Source organism: Erinaceus europaeus, chromosome 14, assembly GCF_950295315.1.
Source record: "Erinaceus europaeus chromosome 14, mEriEur2.1, whole genome shotgun sequence".
Classification (NCBI taxonomy): Eukaryota; Metazoa; Chordata; class Mammalia; order Eulipotyphla; family Erinaceidae; genus Erinaceus; species Erinaceus europaeus.
The window spans coordinates 44,373,168-44,386,361 of NC_080175.1; the positions used below are offsets into that span (position 1 = coordinate 44,373,168).

Here is a 13,194-nt window from a genome sequence, read left to right on the forward strand (position 1 = left end):
TGTGCTCAACCAGGTGTGCCACCACCCAGCCCCTACCTTATTGAGATTTTCAAAGCAAGGTCTTTTTTTTTTTTAACTTTATTTATTTATTCCCTTTTGTTGCCCTTGTTTTATTGTTGTAGTTTCTATTGTTGTTACTGATGTCGTCGTTGTTGGATAGGACAGAGAGAAATGGAGAGAGGAGGGGTAGACAGAGAGGGGTAAAGAAAGACAGACACCTGCAGACCTGCTTCACCGCCTGTGAAGCGACTCTCCTGCAGGTGGGGAGCCAGAGGCTCAAACCAGGATCCTTTTGCCGGTCCTTGCGCTTCGCGCCACGTGCGCTTAACCCGCTGCGCCACCGCCCGACTCCCCACTCAAGGCAAGGTCTTTTAAATATTTTTTTTAAATCTATTATTATTTGTTATATTGCCAACAGGATTATCAGTGCTCAGTGCCTGCATTGCAGATCTACCACTCCTGGTAGCCCTTTTAAATTGTATTTGATAGCACAGAGAAATTGAGAAGGGAAGGGGGAGACACAGAGGGACAGAGAAAGAGAGACAGCTGCAGACTTGCTTCACTGCTTATGAAATGTCCCCTCCTCCTCCCCACCTGTGGTGGGGTGCAGGAGCTTGAACCTGGGTCCTTGTGCATGGTAGCATGTGTGCTCAACTGGGTGCCCCACCACCTGGCCCCCTCAAAACACGATGTTAAAGCTTTGGTTTCCAGGATTTTTCACACTTGGCATATTTGAACACTTAGAAGAGAGAATTAGATTGGCCGGTGTGCCAGGAAGAGACTTCTGTCTAGGTGACACTGTGGGGTTCCAGTGGGTGGGGGTCTCAGGTGTGAGAGACTGACCCACTCCCTGTCAGCTGCCCAGTAGCTAAACATCCATCAGGGGCTCTGGCCGACTTGGCACCTGTATGACCAGCATGGCCTACATAGAACCTTTGGGTCTAGAGCTGGTGGTCATCACTCCACTGCTCCCAGGTGAGGCCCCTGTGAGTTACTGAGCCAACAGACATGGCACCAGCTTCTCCTCACCTGTGTTTCCTGTTAGCAACAAGGGAATCCTGTGTGCTCAGTCCGCTTTGAGAGTCCAGTTGTAGCGTGTTCATGTCACAGACCATAAGCAGCTGTTAGCTTTGCAGGGATGGTGCTGGCCCATGTCTGTGAGGCATCTCCCGGATGGCACTGGGACTGCTTTCTGATACCGTGACTTTCCCCACAGCATCGCCGAGAAGGGGCTATCCCTGGGAGGATCTGACGGAGGGGTGAGTGTGTGCTCCTTGATGCCTTTTCTTTCCTTCTCTCTTTTCTTTGTGGTGCTGGGTTTCATACATGTGGAATTTTGTAGAGAAATTGTGAGGATATGGTAGAGCTTGGCAGGGCTTGACCTGAGGGTTAGGCATCCATCCTGTCAGTCTCTCTCTACTGAGAGGTTGAGCGAGGAGGGACACGAGACCCCCCCCCCACACCCCTAAGGTTTTCCTCATCTTATCAGACTCTCTGCCTCACAAAGCACACTGCATTTTTCTGCCTCCAGGAGCCTGGCATTCCTTAAAACATTAAGCTAGCTCCCCCTACGCCACCCTGCTTTCCTTGATACTATGGCCTACCCTTTTATTATCTCATATCAATCTTCTGCTTTGTCTAACAAATGACTTAAGGCCTCCACCCTATTCTCCCACCCATTCTGCTCATTTAATATCTTCTTTTTCTACCCTCAAGACTACAGGGTATTATTAATCCTACCAGTTAAGCCCCTAGCAACAGTTGCTAAGGAAGTCCCTACCATTCCCAGCCCCTTTCACCTTTCTCTTCCCCTTTCCTAACCATGTATGGTATTGTCAAGCCACTTCCGTTTCTGACTTGCCTCTTCTGTCTTCTGGCCTGGAGAAGCGCGCAGACAGACCGGGAGGCAGACGCTGGCCATTGTGGTTTGCACCACATGGCATAACCAGGTGTGCTACTGCCCGACTCTGGGGCATTCGGATTAATAAAGATTTGAATTGCCTCACTGCCACGAGTTTCGGTCCTGGGTCATCTCTCTTGTGTCACTAGCCCAACAGAATTTCACCAACCCCAGGCCAGCTTTTTCAAATAGGAAGACAGAGACACTATAGCATTGGAGCTTCCTCCATTGTCATGGTACTTGTATGTGATACCAGGGCTCCAACCTAGGTCTAAGCACATGGCAAGGCACGTCTCCTACCAGGTGAACTATATTCCTGCTCCTCGATACATTTCCTTTTAAAGTCATTGCCCAGAGGTGGAGAGAGAGAGAGCATACTGGATGTGCAGACTCCCTGGGTTCCCCTTGGTCTCTGCGGGCTGGACAGACCAGACAGGCCTGTGTCCTTGTCCTCCATCACCTGCTCATAGCACACCCAGAGGGAAGGAGAGCTCCCTCCTTTGGTGTCAGATTTTTCATGTGGAGAGGCCTCTTCCCGTACACAAACTTCTGGCTTACCCGCTCTGTTGTGCACCAGATGTGGGGGCCCAGAAAGAATGTTTCGGGGCAGTAGGAGTGAGCCGACTGGATCTCTCCCTGTGTTCATAGCTAGAGACGCAACTAGAGATCACCAGGGGAATGTTTCATGAACAATCCATTTATTGAACAGCAAAGTAGGGTTTATAAGGGGTTGTAGGAGGAAGTAAGTTATCCATTCCATATATGGTTTGGGAGAAGAGGTTCAAAGAGAAATAGGGGGTTGGGAAAAGGTCAGAGCATTCCTGGTTAATATTGAACAAGGGGTTTAGTTGGTCAAAGGAATGAAGGAAGTAGGGTTATCAATAACCAGCAGACAGAGCGGAGCCTTAAGAGAGAAGATAGATCATGTAAAATTAGAAGGTCTGGAGGGGTGGAGGAGTAAGGAGAATGTCCCTGGTTATAGTTTGACAGAGTAGAATAATGATGTATAAGCCATATATGATCAGAGAAGAAGGACTTCTATTAACTTCTGAGTAAACGAACCAACTGGTTTGAGAACAAGGAAATGGGCTGCATGTAGAGTCTTGTGAAGCAGGGAGGCTTACAGAGGAGACATTTTCTGGTGGTCGTTTTCCTCCATGCTCGATCTCAAGTAGAGAGAGACTGATAGAAAGGTCATTTCATCTAGACTCCCACTTTTCAATAGGATGTCCCACACCATGCTCAACCATGTCTCACAATTTTCCTACACTTTGGGCCAGTGGGCAAGTCATCACAGTGTGCTGCCACCGCTGCTTCAGGCCACACCTGTGTTCCAGACACCTAGGATGCAGGCAGCATGACAGGAGGAGCTGAGGAGGAGGGCTGGGAGTAGAGTGAGGAGGGTGATGGTCCTGCGGTGGATAGGTCCAGTAACAGTGTTGGGAGGGAGGAAGGAAAAAGGATGGGTTTGTGGTCAGCTGCAGGGTGATAACTGATGGAACTGTGTCTGGATATTTCCAGAACCGCAGATGAGAACTTGCTTTGTTCATAGGCACAGAGGACAAGGCTGAACTGCACATAGTATACTCCTTCCTCCCCTCCTTCCTTTTTCCTTTACCTTCCCCCCCTCTTTTAACTGGATAGACACAGGAATTGAGAAAGTAGAGAGAAATGGAGAGGGAGAGACAGACAGCAGCAGTCCTGATTCACTGCTCATGAAGCTTCTTTCCTGCAGTTGGGCACCGGGGGCTTGAACCCAGGTCCTTAGGCATGGTAATGCATGCACTTAACCAGGTGCCACCACTCATCCCCTAATGTCCTGCTTTCTCAAATGCAGCTGCACACAATCACCCTGATCTAAGGGCTAGGACAGTCTGCCCTGGGGATAGGAGTGGCCCTCATGCTGCTGCCCCTCTATGCCTATTCACCTGACTCTGAAATATCTTTTGTAGGCGTCCATCCTGGACCTGCACTCAGGGGCCCTGTCTGTCGGGAAGCACTTTGTGAACCTGTACAGGTGAGAGCTCAGAGCAGCCCTGCTGGCTGGCTGCAGCGTCTCCGCGTGTCTCAGCTGGTTAACCTGCCGTGTCCAGGTCACAGGTGTTTCATGCACAGACTTCAGTGTTCACCATATTTGCCACCAAGGACATGGTTAAGGAAGGACAGAGGTGTGGGCCTTCTTACCAGGCCTGTCTGAGGGGCAGGATCCTGCCACCAAGCTCAGGGGACAGCCAGCCAACCACCTCATGGTCTTTCTGAGAAGCCAACTAGGGTGGGAGATAGTAGGCTGGGGGTGGGCTGGGGGTGGGGGCAGTAGGTGCAGACATTGGGGGAAAAGATCTAGGGAGGAGGGAAGTGGCCTGGGTGGGAGGTAGCAGGCTGAAGCTCTTGAGGGTGGGACAGAATGGATCCAAGAATGTGGCTCAGGCTGGTCCCCCAGGGCCAAGGGAAGCAGAGCTTCCGAGCCTTGGTAAATGCCTGGGTATCTGTCTCCCTGTTATGTGTGACCCTCTCCCCCTTTTTCCAGTCTCTGTAGAAGCAGCAGCTCTGAGACAATAAAGACAAGCAGGTTTTCAGGGACTTTCTGGGTATCTTGATGAAAGGCTAATCTAAAGCATGAGATTAATAAAATATAACACTGGTTAACACCCATTATTTTCCCACAGATACTTTGGGGATAAAATACAAAATGTCTTTTCAGAGGACGACTTCCAGCTATACCGGTAAGAATATACATGGGACCCAGGCCAAAGTCAGAGTGTGCAGAGTGTGAGGGTGTTCCAGAGCCAACGGAGCTCTGGCCACAGGCATCATGCACCCTCACTCGTTTGTGAACACTCACCAGGTGCTCATTTGCATACACTCACCCAGCCGCCTCACCACCCAGCCCCAGCTAAACTGAAATATTCCTGTGTGGTTATTACTAGTGGTACAAAGAATAGTCCCCACTATGGGCCCAACTTATACTAACCTATGGACACCACTTGGGCCAGGAAGTAGTGACTTCACACCTGAGGCACCAGCCCAGCCTCACCTGTCCAAGGCTATTTTTTGACCTCTTGTGACAGATCAGTAAGAAAATGAGACTCCTTGGCAGGGCAAAGCCACAGAACATCCTGCCATGTCATTAATATAGTGTCCCAACCGCTCAGGGAAACCCATGGCTAAAGACTGGAAAGCTTTAAGGCTTGAAGCTGTAGAAAGATTGAATTAACTAATAAACAATAAACAATACTCCTATAAATAGATTTTATGGCAATACTCCTATAAATACATTTATAGGAGTTTATATTTATATATATTAACAATACTCCTATAAAAAGATTTTATGACTTGATGGGTGAAAGGTACTGAACATGTACATGTCTCCTTCCCTGCTGAAGGAGTCCTGAGTGGGAGGTACAAGACTCCACACGTTTCCTTCAGCAGGGTCTGGTGTCCCAGCTTTAACCACCAGGGGTCAGGGCTTCATAAGAAGATCTGAAATAGCAAGGAAAATTGGAGGAACAGTGCTTGTCAGTTACACACGATAAACATAATTACCAGGGTAAAAAATAACTAGGAAGTAATAACTCATTAATAAAATAAAACTATTACAACTTCCAATTACAGATCCAATACTCCCAGCAGCTGTTCCTCCCAGCCCCCCCCCCCCCGCCTTTTTTTTTTTTCTCTATTTGATAGGAGAGAGTGAAATTGGGAGGGGAAGAGGAGATAGAGAGGGAAAGGGATACCTGCAGCACCGCCTCATTGCTCATGAAGGTTGCCCCTGCAATCCCTGAGGGCTTAAACCTGGGTCCTTGTGCACTGTGGTGTGTGCACTTCACCAGATGTGCCACCACCCAACCCTTTTTATTTTAATTTTTTCAGAGCATTTAAAAATCAAATTTTAGGGAGTTGGGCGGTAGTGCAGTGGGTTAAGCACACATACCGTAAAGCGCAAAGACTGGCGTAAGGATCCCGGTTCGAACCCCCAGCTCCCCACCTGCAGGGGATTCGCTTTATAAGTGGTGAAGCAGGTCTGCATGTGTCTATCTTTCTGTCCCCCTCTCTGTCTTCCCCTCCTCTCTCCATTTCTCTCTGTCCTATCCAACAACAACAACATCAATAACAACAACAATAACTATAGCAATAAAAAAACGGGCAACAAAAGGGAATAAATAAATAAATATTTTTTAAAAATTAGAAAAAAAAATCAAATTTTATTCCCAAAGTTCAGAGTAGCTAGCAGGTAGTACTGAAAATACACTTTCACTATACATGATGATGTAAACTGATTATACATTAAGAATATCAAACACATACACTTCTCTAATTAAAGAAGCTAGATGCCATCCTTGCTGGGAAAGGTTCTGCCTGAACAGAAACTTGTTGCTTAACGCGGCAGCAGGATGCGAAGGAGAGAGAATCCAAGCGCAGAGGGAACACAAATCTTTATTGTTGGGTCAGATAGGTGGTTCAGGCCACGTGGAGCCAGCCAGAAAAATGGCTGTGTCCTGCTACCTCACCACCGGGCAAGAGAGAGCATGCGAGGGGAGGGAAAGTAGGCGGACTTTTTAGGTCAACACCCCGGAGTGATGTGTCGGAACATCATTGGTTGGGGAAAGCCTTGAAAGTACCATAATACTCTGTGTAGGGTGGCAGGGCCTTGGGGAGACATCTGCACAGCATCTTCCCCTTTTCTTTTATATCTAATGGACACAGTAAGGAAATGTATAGAGTGGAGCAGGCTTAAATGTTTTTAAGGAATGCCGTGCTCAGGAGGGAAGATGTAGAACGTTTTTGTGGGGGGAGGGAAGGCTTAAATGGCCGCCAACCTTGTGAGATTCATGTGTCCGCCCTGTGCTCAACCCCTCTTTAGAGAAAGAGACTTACCTAGAGGGACTCATCTCATAGGTTAAGCTCTGCCAGGCTCAACCATCTCCTCACAATATTTCTACATCTTACTTTATCTTTTTATCTAGTCATCGCATTATGATGGTTCAATGTCTGTAAAAGACTATCTGTGACAGATAGAGTAGGGGTGAGCAGAAACCTTTTGGGCATAAACCTGAATGATATAACAAAACAGGAAGGGATAAGTAGGGGAGCAGTAAGAGCCAGTGTAATGTCAAGGGAAGGCTTGGTGCGCAAAGGAATGTTCCCTGTCTCGGGGGTGGGGGGCAAGGCTTCATAATGAGGGGGCGTTTCCTGCTTCAAAGGGCAGGACCTGTAGGCGGGAGGGCATGGCCCACCAAGCAGAGGGGCTATTTGGCATTGTATAGTCCTCAAGGCAACAGTCTGTAAAGTCTATGTACTACTCAGGGCCAGTCTTTGAAAAGCCAGCAGCGTGAAGGGAAGGATGCTGCTGTAAAAATTGTGTAAAGTGTCCAAAGGGTAAACCAGCAAGTCCAATAGAAGTGTCAGTCCAAAGTAGGTGACTAGGGGGAGAAATGCCAGGGGATGAAACGCTGCATGAGGAAGGTCAGCTGCTGAAATTCTGCTTTTCTGTAGAGAGTGAGCTGGAACCGCCAGAAGGTGACAGACAAAGCAGAAGCAGGAAGGGCAGACAGGCAGTAAAAAAGTTCTGTCCTTGGAGTCTGTGAATCAGGCTCTTCAGATGTCAGGTGACATCTAGGGTTTCGGGGGGTGTGCCACTGTAGTTGTGCCATCTAGTGGGTGATGTCAGAGTGTGCAGGGATGGTTTTTCCCAGGATTCCTGTGAAAGAAACACAAACAATCTGCTTCCCGTGGTTAGCAGGGCATCTGATTTGAATTTTTTTTATAGAAAAAGAAGTTTGTTGCCTTAGCCAACTGAATATTGGGGGGTATATCTTCCCTTATTTATTTATTTATTTATTTTACTTAATTGAGCCTAGGCGTTTGGCGGGCCTATAGTGGCAAGACAAGATACACCAGTTAAGTGTAGAAGAATATGTGAATGTTGTTAATTCACATAATTTGTGTATAGAAGAACTTTTTTTTAAAGTTTTTTATTTTTTTATACTTTTATATTTATTTTATTTTATTTTTTCCCTTTTGTTGCCCTTGTTGTTTTATTATTGTATTTATTATTGTTGTTGTTGGATAGGACAGAGAGAAATGGAGAGAGGGAGGGGAAGACAGAGAGGAGGAGAGAAAGATAGACACCTGCAGACCTGCTTCACCGCCTGTGAAGCGACTCCCCTGCAGGTGGGGAGCCGGGGTTCTAACTGGGATCCTTATGCTGGTCTTTGTGCTTTGCACCACCTGCACTTAGCCCGCTGTACTACAGCCCGACTCCCTAGAAGAACTTTTTATAGTTTAATACCTTACCATATGAACAGATGATTTTTCATGTGAAGGCTTGATAGCTGTAATCTCTTACTTGTGAAAAAAATAAAAACTTGTAACAAGTTAGAGGTTTATTATAATTGATAGCTGGATAATTATAATTGGTTTAAGTATCTTTATGATTTTGTTTAAAGGTCATCTAACGTGACCTCTTGTGGCAGTCTCTACAGCAGGATCTTCAGACCAATTTTAGTTAAAATATATATTTATTTTTTAACCATTTTACTTTGGACTATAAACAGACTCAGGTTACTTAGAGAGTTAACACATGTTAGTGACAATGGTTTTAACATTTACAGTGTCAGATTGATGCCAGATTTGTTGTGGATTAATTTCCACAAGATAGTTTACAGGGCACTTTTGGGGGCCCTCCAAAAGTGCCCTGTATAGAGAATTTGTATTTTAGTTTTGTGGATGTATTGTCACGTTAAATATTTAGAGTTTACCTTAAATAGTTAGTTACGTTTAGCAAATTAATTTTACCTTGTCTGGTAGTAATGTAGCTTCAAGGTTACACTTTTAACCGTTAAATTAGTGTTTACCAAACGTGAGACATACCTATAGACATTTAGTTATGACACACAGGAGAAAAACTTTTGTTATGAAAACATATCATTTAAAAAACAAATTTAGATCTGTCTTTACTCACACAGTTTAAGACTAAGCACTTTACATATATACCAAGACTTATATATAAAAAAATCAAAAGAGAAAAAAAATTTTTTTTTGGAATGTTTCTGGACGTCTCCAGAAACCTTGGCTGCATCCAGCATTTTTATATAAAGTCAATTAAGTTTTAGAGTACTCTGAGAAGATGGGTCATACAAAAATTTTTGGTCATTTAACACACTGACTCACAAAACACAACTGGCCAGTCATAACATAAGACATCCAGAGAAGGGGTAGGAGAGAGGGCTCTGTGAGCCAGATTTTCCAGATTCCACCATGTCATATCCTGGGAAGCATCCTGCATCTAGTCCTCTTGTAGTATTTCTTGTTCTTCAGGGATAGCAGTGCCATTATGCGGGTATTATTGGACATGGTGGGCAGGAACCCAGACAGGTTTGGAGTAATTCTGTGGAAAAACGCATGAGAAACCTCTCCCCATGGTCAATAGGGGGTCAGGCCCTTTCCAAATTTTATCGAGTGGGTCTTTCCATTTGACCTTAATAGCTGGGAGGGTAGATGGTGTTTGCCAGTGAAGAATAATAGGAGGTAGGTCCGAGTTATTGTAAATATTAAAGAGATTTAATGTAGTTAAGGCTTTTGCTAGCTGGATATTGGGGGGTACATTTCTCCTTTATCTTTGTTTAATTGAGCCTTAAGGTTTGATGGGCCCTCTCGACAATGCCTTGTCCCTGTGGATTATAGGGAATGCCTGTGGTATGAGTAATGTTCCAGAGGGAACAAAAATCTTTAAATTGTTTGCTGGTAAATGTAGTCCCATTGTCAGTTTTCAGTTGAAGAGGTAAACCCATTACAACAAAACAGGAGAGCATATGGCTTATAAGCTTTTTAGAGCTTTCTCCCGTCTGGGCTGTCGCCCACATAAATTTAGAAAAGGTATAAATTGAGACAAACACATATTTTTGTTTGCCAAAGTTTGGTATGTGGGTGACATCGATTTGCCAAAGAGCATTGGCTTTTAAGCCTCGGGGGTTAACCCCAAGAGTTTGAATAGCATATGTTTTTATGAGACTTGCACAGGAAGAACATGTAGCAAGGATATGTTTCAACTGTGGTAAAGGAACATCAGGAAATCGAGCTCGAAGGCCTTTAAGATTAACATGGGTTAGGGAATGAAAGTCAGCAGGATTAGAGACAGAGGCTAGGAGAGTTCCTGTGGAGGCAAGGCGGTCAGCTACAGCATTCCCTTCGGACAGGGAACCAGGAAGAGGGCTGTAGGAACGAAGGTGTTGAATATACAGTGGTTGGGTTCGAGAACAGAGCATAGAGGCGATTTGAATCAAGAGAGGGGAAAGTGGGTTGTCATCAATTCTCACATAAGAACAAGCTAGCCATGGAAGTAAGTTAACAGTATACACACTGTCAGAAAAAAGGTTGAAGGATTCTGGTACAGCTTTTAGTGCAAGAAAAACAGCATAAAGTTCTTTGTACTGAGGGGAATTATCAGGAAGCTCAGTAAAGAGAGGTTTAGGGGATTATTTGTCTGGGTAATATATAAGGGCAGCAGCTCCCTTTTTTCCACCATCAGTGAAGACTGTAGGAGCAGAAAGGATGGGATCTTGAGAGAAAAGTTTAGGGGACTAGTAGAGGCAAAAGAGGTAAAGAAGCTATCAATTTATTGGAAGGAAAATGGTTATCTATTTGTCCTGGAAACCCCACGAAGCTTATGGCAAAGTGGGAATGATGGCATATGAGCCACTCTGTATCTGTGAGAAAAAAGGGCAGAATAATTAAATCTGGTTCTTTCCCTAAGACCTGCACAGACCTGTTTCTTCCTTGGCGAACCATGAATGCTAACGCGTCTATCTCAGTGAGGAGTCTTGGAGCTCCGCCTACTGGCGTGTGAAGCCACTCGAGAACCCCATGGTTCTGCCACAGTGCCCCCACTACTGTGGGGGTGGAGTTAAAGATTAGAAGGTTTACCGAAGAGGAGGGGGAGAATCGAACAAGGTGCATGTCCTGGAGGGTCCCTGGTTAACCCTTTCCAGTGCCAAGGAGGCCTTGACAGTTAACATATGTTTTGAGGAGGGCTGTTTGTCTCCTTTTAACAGGTCAAACAGTGGTTGGAGGCAGCTATTAGGCAGATAAAAATACTGCCTAAGCCAATTTAAATTTCCAAGAAAATTTTGTAAAGAAACAAGAGTAAGGTTAGAAGGAAAAGTAACACTAGGTTTTAAGGGACGAATTTGCGTTAGAGAAATGTGTGAACCTAAGAAAGATATTGGAGGAATTAGCTGTATCTTTTCAGGAGCTACATTAAGGCCACTTTTCTTTAAGGCAGGAATGAAATCATGTAGGGCACAGAGATCTGTATCTAATTCTCCCCATAATAAGACATCATCCATGTAATGAAAAACCTTAAGGCCTTTATGAATATATGGGAAAAGGGAAGATTTAACAGCCTCTTGACAAATTGTAGGACTATTGGCCATGCCCTGGGGCAGTACCACCCATTCAAATCTATCAGCAGGGCTGGCGTTATTAATAGAAGGAACAGAGAAGGCAAAACACTTACAATCTTGTGGATGCAAGGGAATAGAGAAAAAACAATCTTGTATATCAATAGCTATGATTGGAATTCCCGTGGGAATTGCAGAAGCGAGAGGCAAACCCCCTTTGGGGGGAGCCCCAAATCTGCATGGTTTTATTTACCGCATGGAGATCTTGGAGGAGGCGCTATTTTCCCGAGCGCTTTTTAATCACAAAGACAGGAGTATTCCATGGGCTTTGGGAATGACGAATGTGTCCCAAGGACAACTGCTCTCGGACGAGCTCTTTTAAAATTTCTAGCTTATCCCTAGGCAAAGGCCACTGTTCCACCCAGACAGGCTCATTAGAAAGCCAGTCTAAGCAGGGAGTTTGGTTACGAACAGTGGCAGTTAGTATTGGGGGTGCTGGTTAGATCTAGTCTCGCAGGAGCGGGTGTTACACTCTGCAGAAGCATCTGTGGATATCCTAACATCAAGACATTCCAGAAGATCCCTACCCAGTAGGTTGGTGCTAATATCAGCTACCAAAGGGCAGAAGTGTCCGGTAGTCCCTTCAGCGTCTTCCCACATGCGCGAATCTCTTGTGAGAAAGGCTTGGGTCAACCCTCTAACTCCATGTAAACGGGGTCCTGGGAGGAGTTCCCAATTTTGGGGAACCTCTGCTTGCCTTAAAATTGTCTTTTCTGTCCCTGTATCAATCAAACATTTAAAAGGAAGTCTTTTTTTTTATTGTTGTTGTAGTTATTGTTGTCGTTGTTAGATAGGACAGGGAGAAATGGAGTGAGGAGGGGAAGACAGTGAGAGGGAGAGAAAGATACCTACAGACCTGCTTCACCACCTGTGAAGCAACTCCCATGCAGGTGGGAAGCTGGGGGCTTGAACCGGGATCCTTATGCCGGTCCTTGCGCTTTGTGCCATGTGCACTTAACCTGCTCACTACCGCCTGACTCCCTACTGTGAGAAGTCTTAAGGTGGCATCACTGGAGGAGTTTGCTGTACCCTGGATAGAGCCCTTGTCTAGATGGAGGTGCTCTTAGTCTGGTGACTTGTATGCAGAGAGCTGACCACGGTCCTGTCATGCATAGGATATCTGTACACAGCTTGGCATTCAGTTATGTGTCTGTGCATTTCTTGCCCTCACATTGCCAGGTGTGGCCCCACAGCACTGTGACTAACTCCCTGGGTCCCTCCTGTGTCCTTTCCATTTTTCTGCAGGGATGTGCGGTGGAAGGTCCAGCAGGCCATTGCCCAGGCCTTTGACATTAATGTGTCCTCACTGCACCTGACGAAGCCTACGTTCTTCTCTCGCATCAACAGCACGGCTGCCCAGACGGCCCACGATGAGTACTGGCACACACACGTGGACAAGGTGAGCCCTGCAGGAGAATGTGGGCCTGACCAGGGCTCTCCTGACTCTCTGCCAGTGCTCATATGTTCAAGACTTCTTCCTTTCTTCCTTCCTTCCTTCCTTTCTTCCTTCTTTCCTTCTTTCCTTCTTTCCTTCCTTCCTTCCTTCCTTCCTTCCTTCCTTCCTTTTCTTTCCTTTTTTCTAAAGAATTTTATTTAGTTTGGATAGAGACGAGAGACTGAGAGGGAAGGAAGGAGAGAGAGAGAGACCTGCAGTCCTGCTTCACCATTTTTGAAGCATCCCCCCCTGCAGATGAGGGCCCAGGGCTTGAACTTGTGTTCTTGTACACTGGAGTGTGTGTGCACCATGTATACACTGAACACACATACAATGGGTATGGATGGCACCATCTGGCCCCTTCCTTTTTTTCAGTTTATCACTGAGGCTTTACTTACTGC

At 45.8% G+C, this 13,194-nt stretch overlaps 1 protein-coding gene across 3 annotated transcripts in view; it reads left to right on the plus strand.

Annotated features, from left to right (window-relative positions):
* The window catches only part of OGFOD3 (2-oxoglutarate and iron dependent oxygenase domain containing 3), a 29,285-nt gene that overhangs the window by 6,964 nt on the left and 9,127 nt on the right, over positions 1-13,194 (plus strand). For all 3 annotated transcript variants that reach the window (XR_009544716.1, XM_060171700.1, XM_007524454.3), the window contains exons 4-7: positions 1,217-1,259; positions 3,853-3,917; positions 4,567-4,623; positions 12,604-12,757. Coding sequence is in view for 2 of the 3 variants with exons in the window: in XM_060171700.1 (XP_060027683.1) it covers positions 1,217-1,259; positions 3,853-3,917; positions 4,567-4,623; positions 12,604-12,757 (319 nt within the window). In the remaining variant the exon portion in view is untranslated. The remainder of the gene's footprint in view (positions 1-1,216; positions 1,260-3,852; positions 3,918-4,566; positions 4,624-12,603; positions 12,758-13,194) is intronic.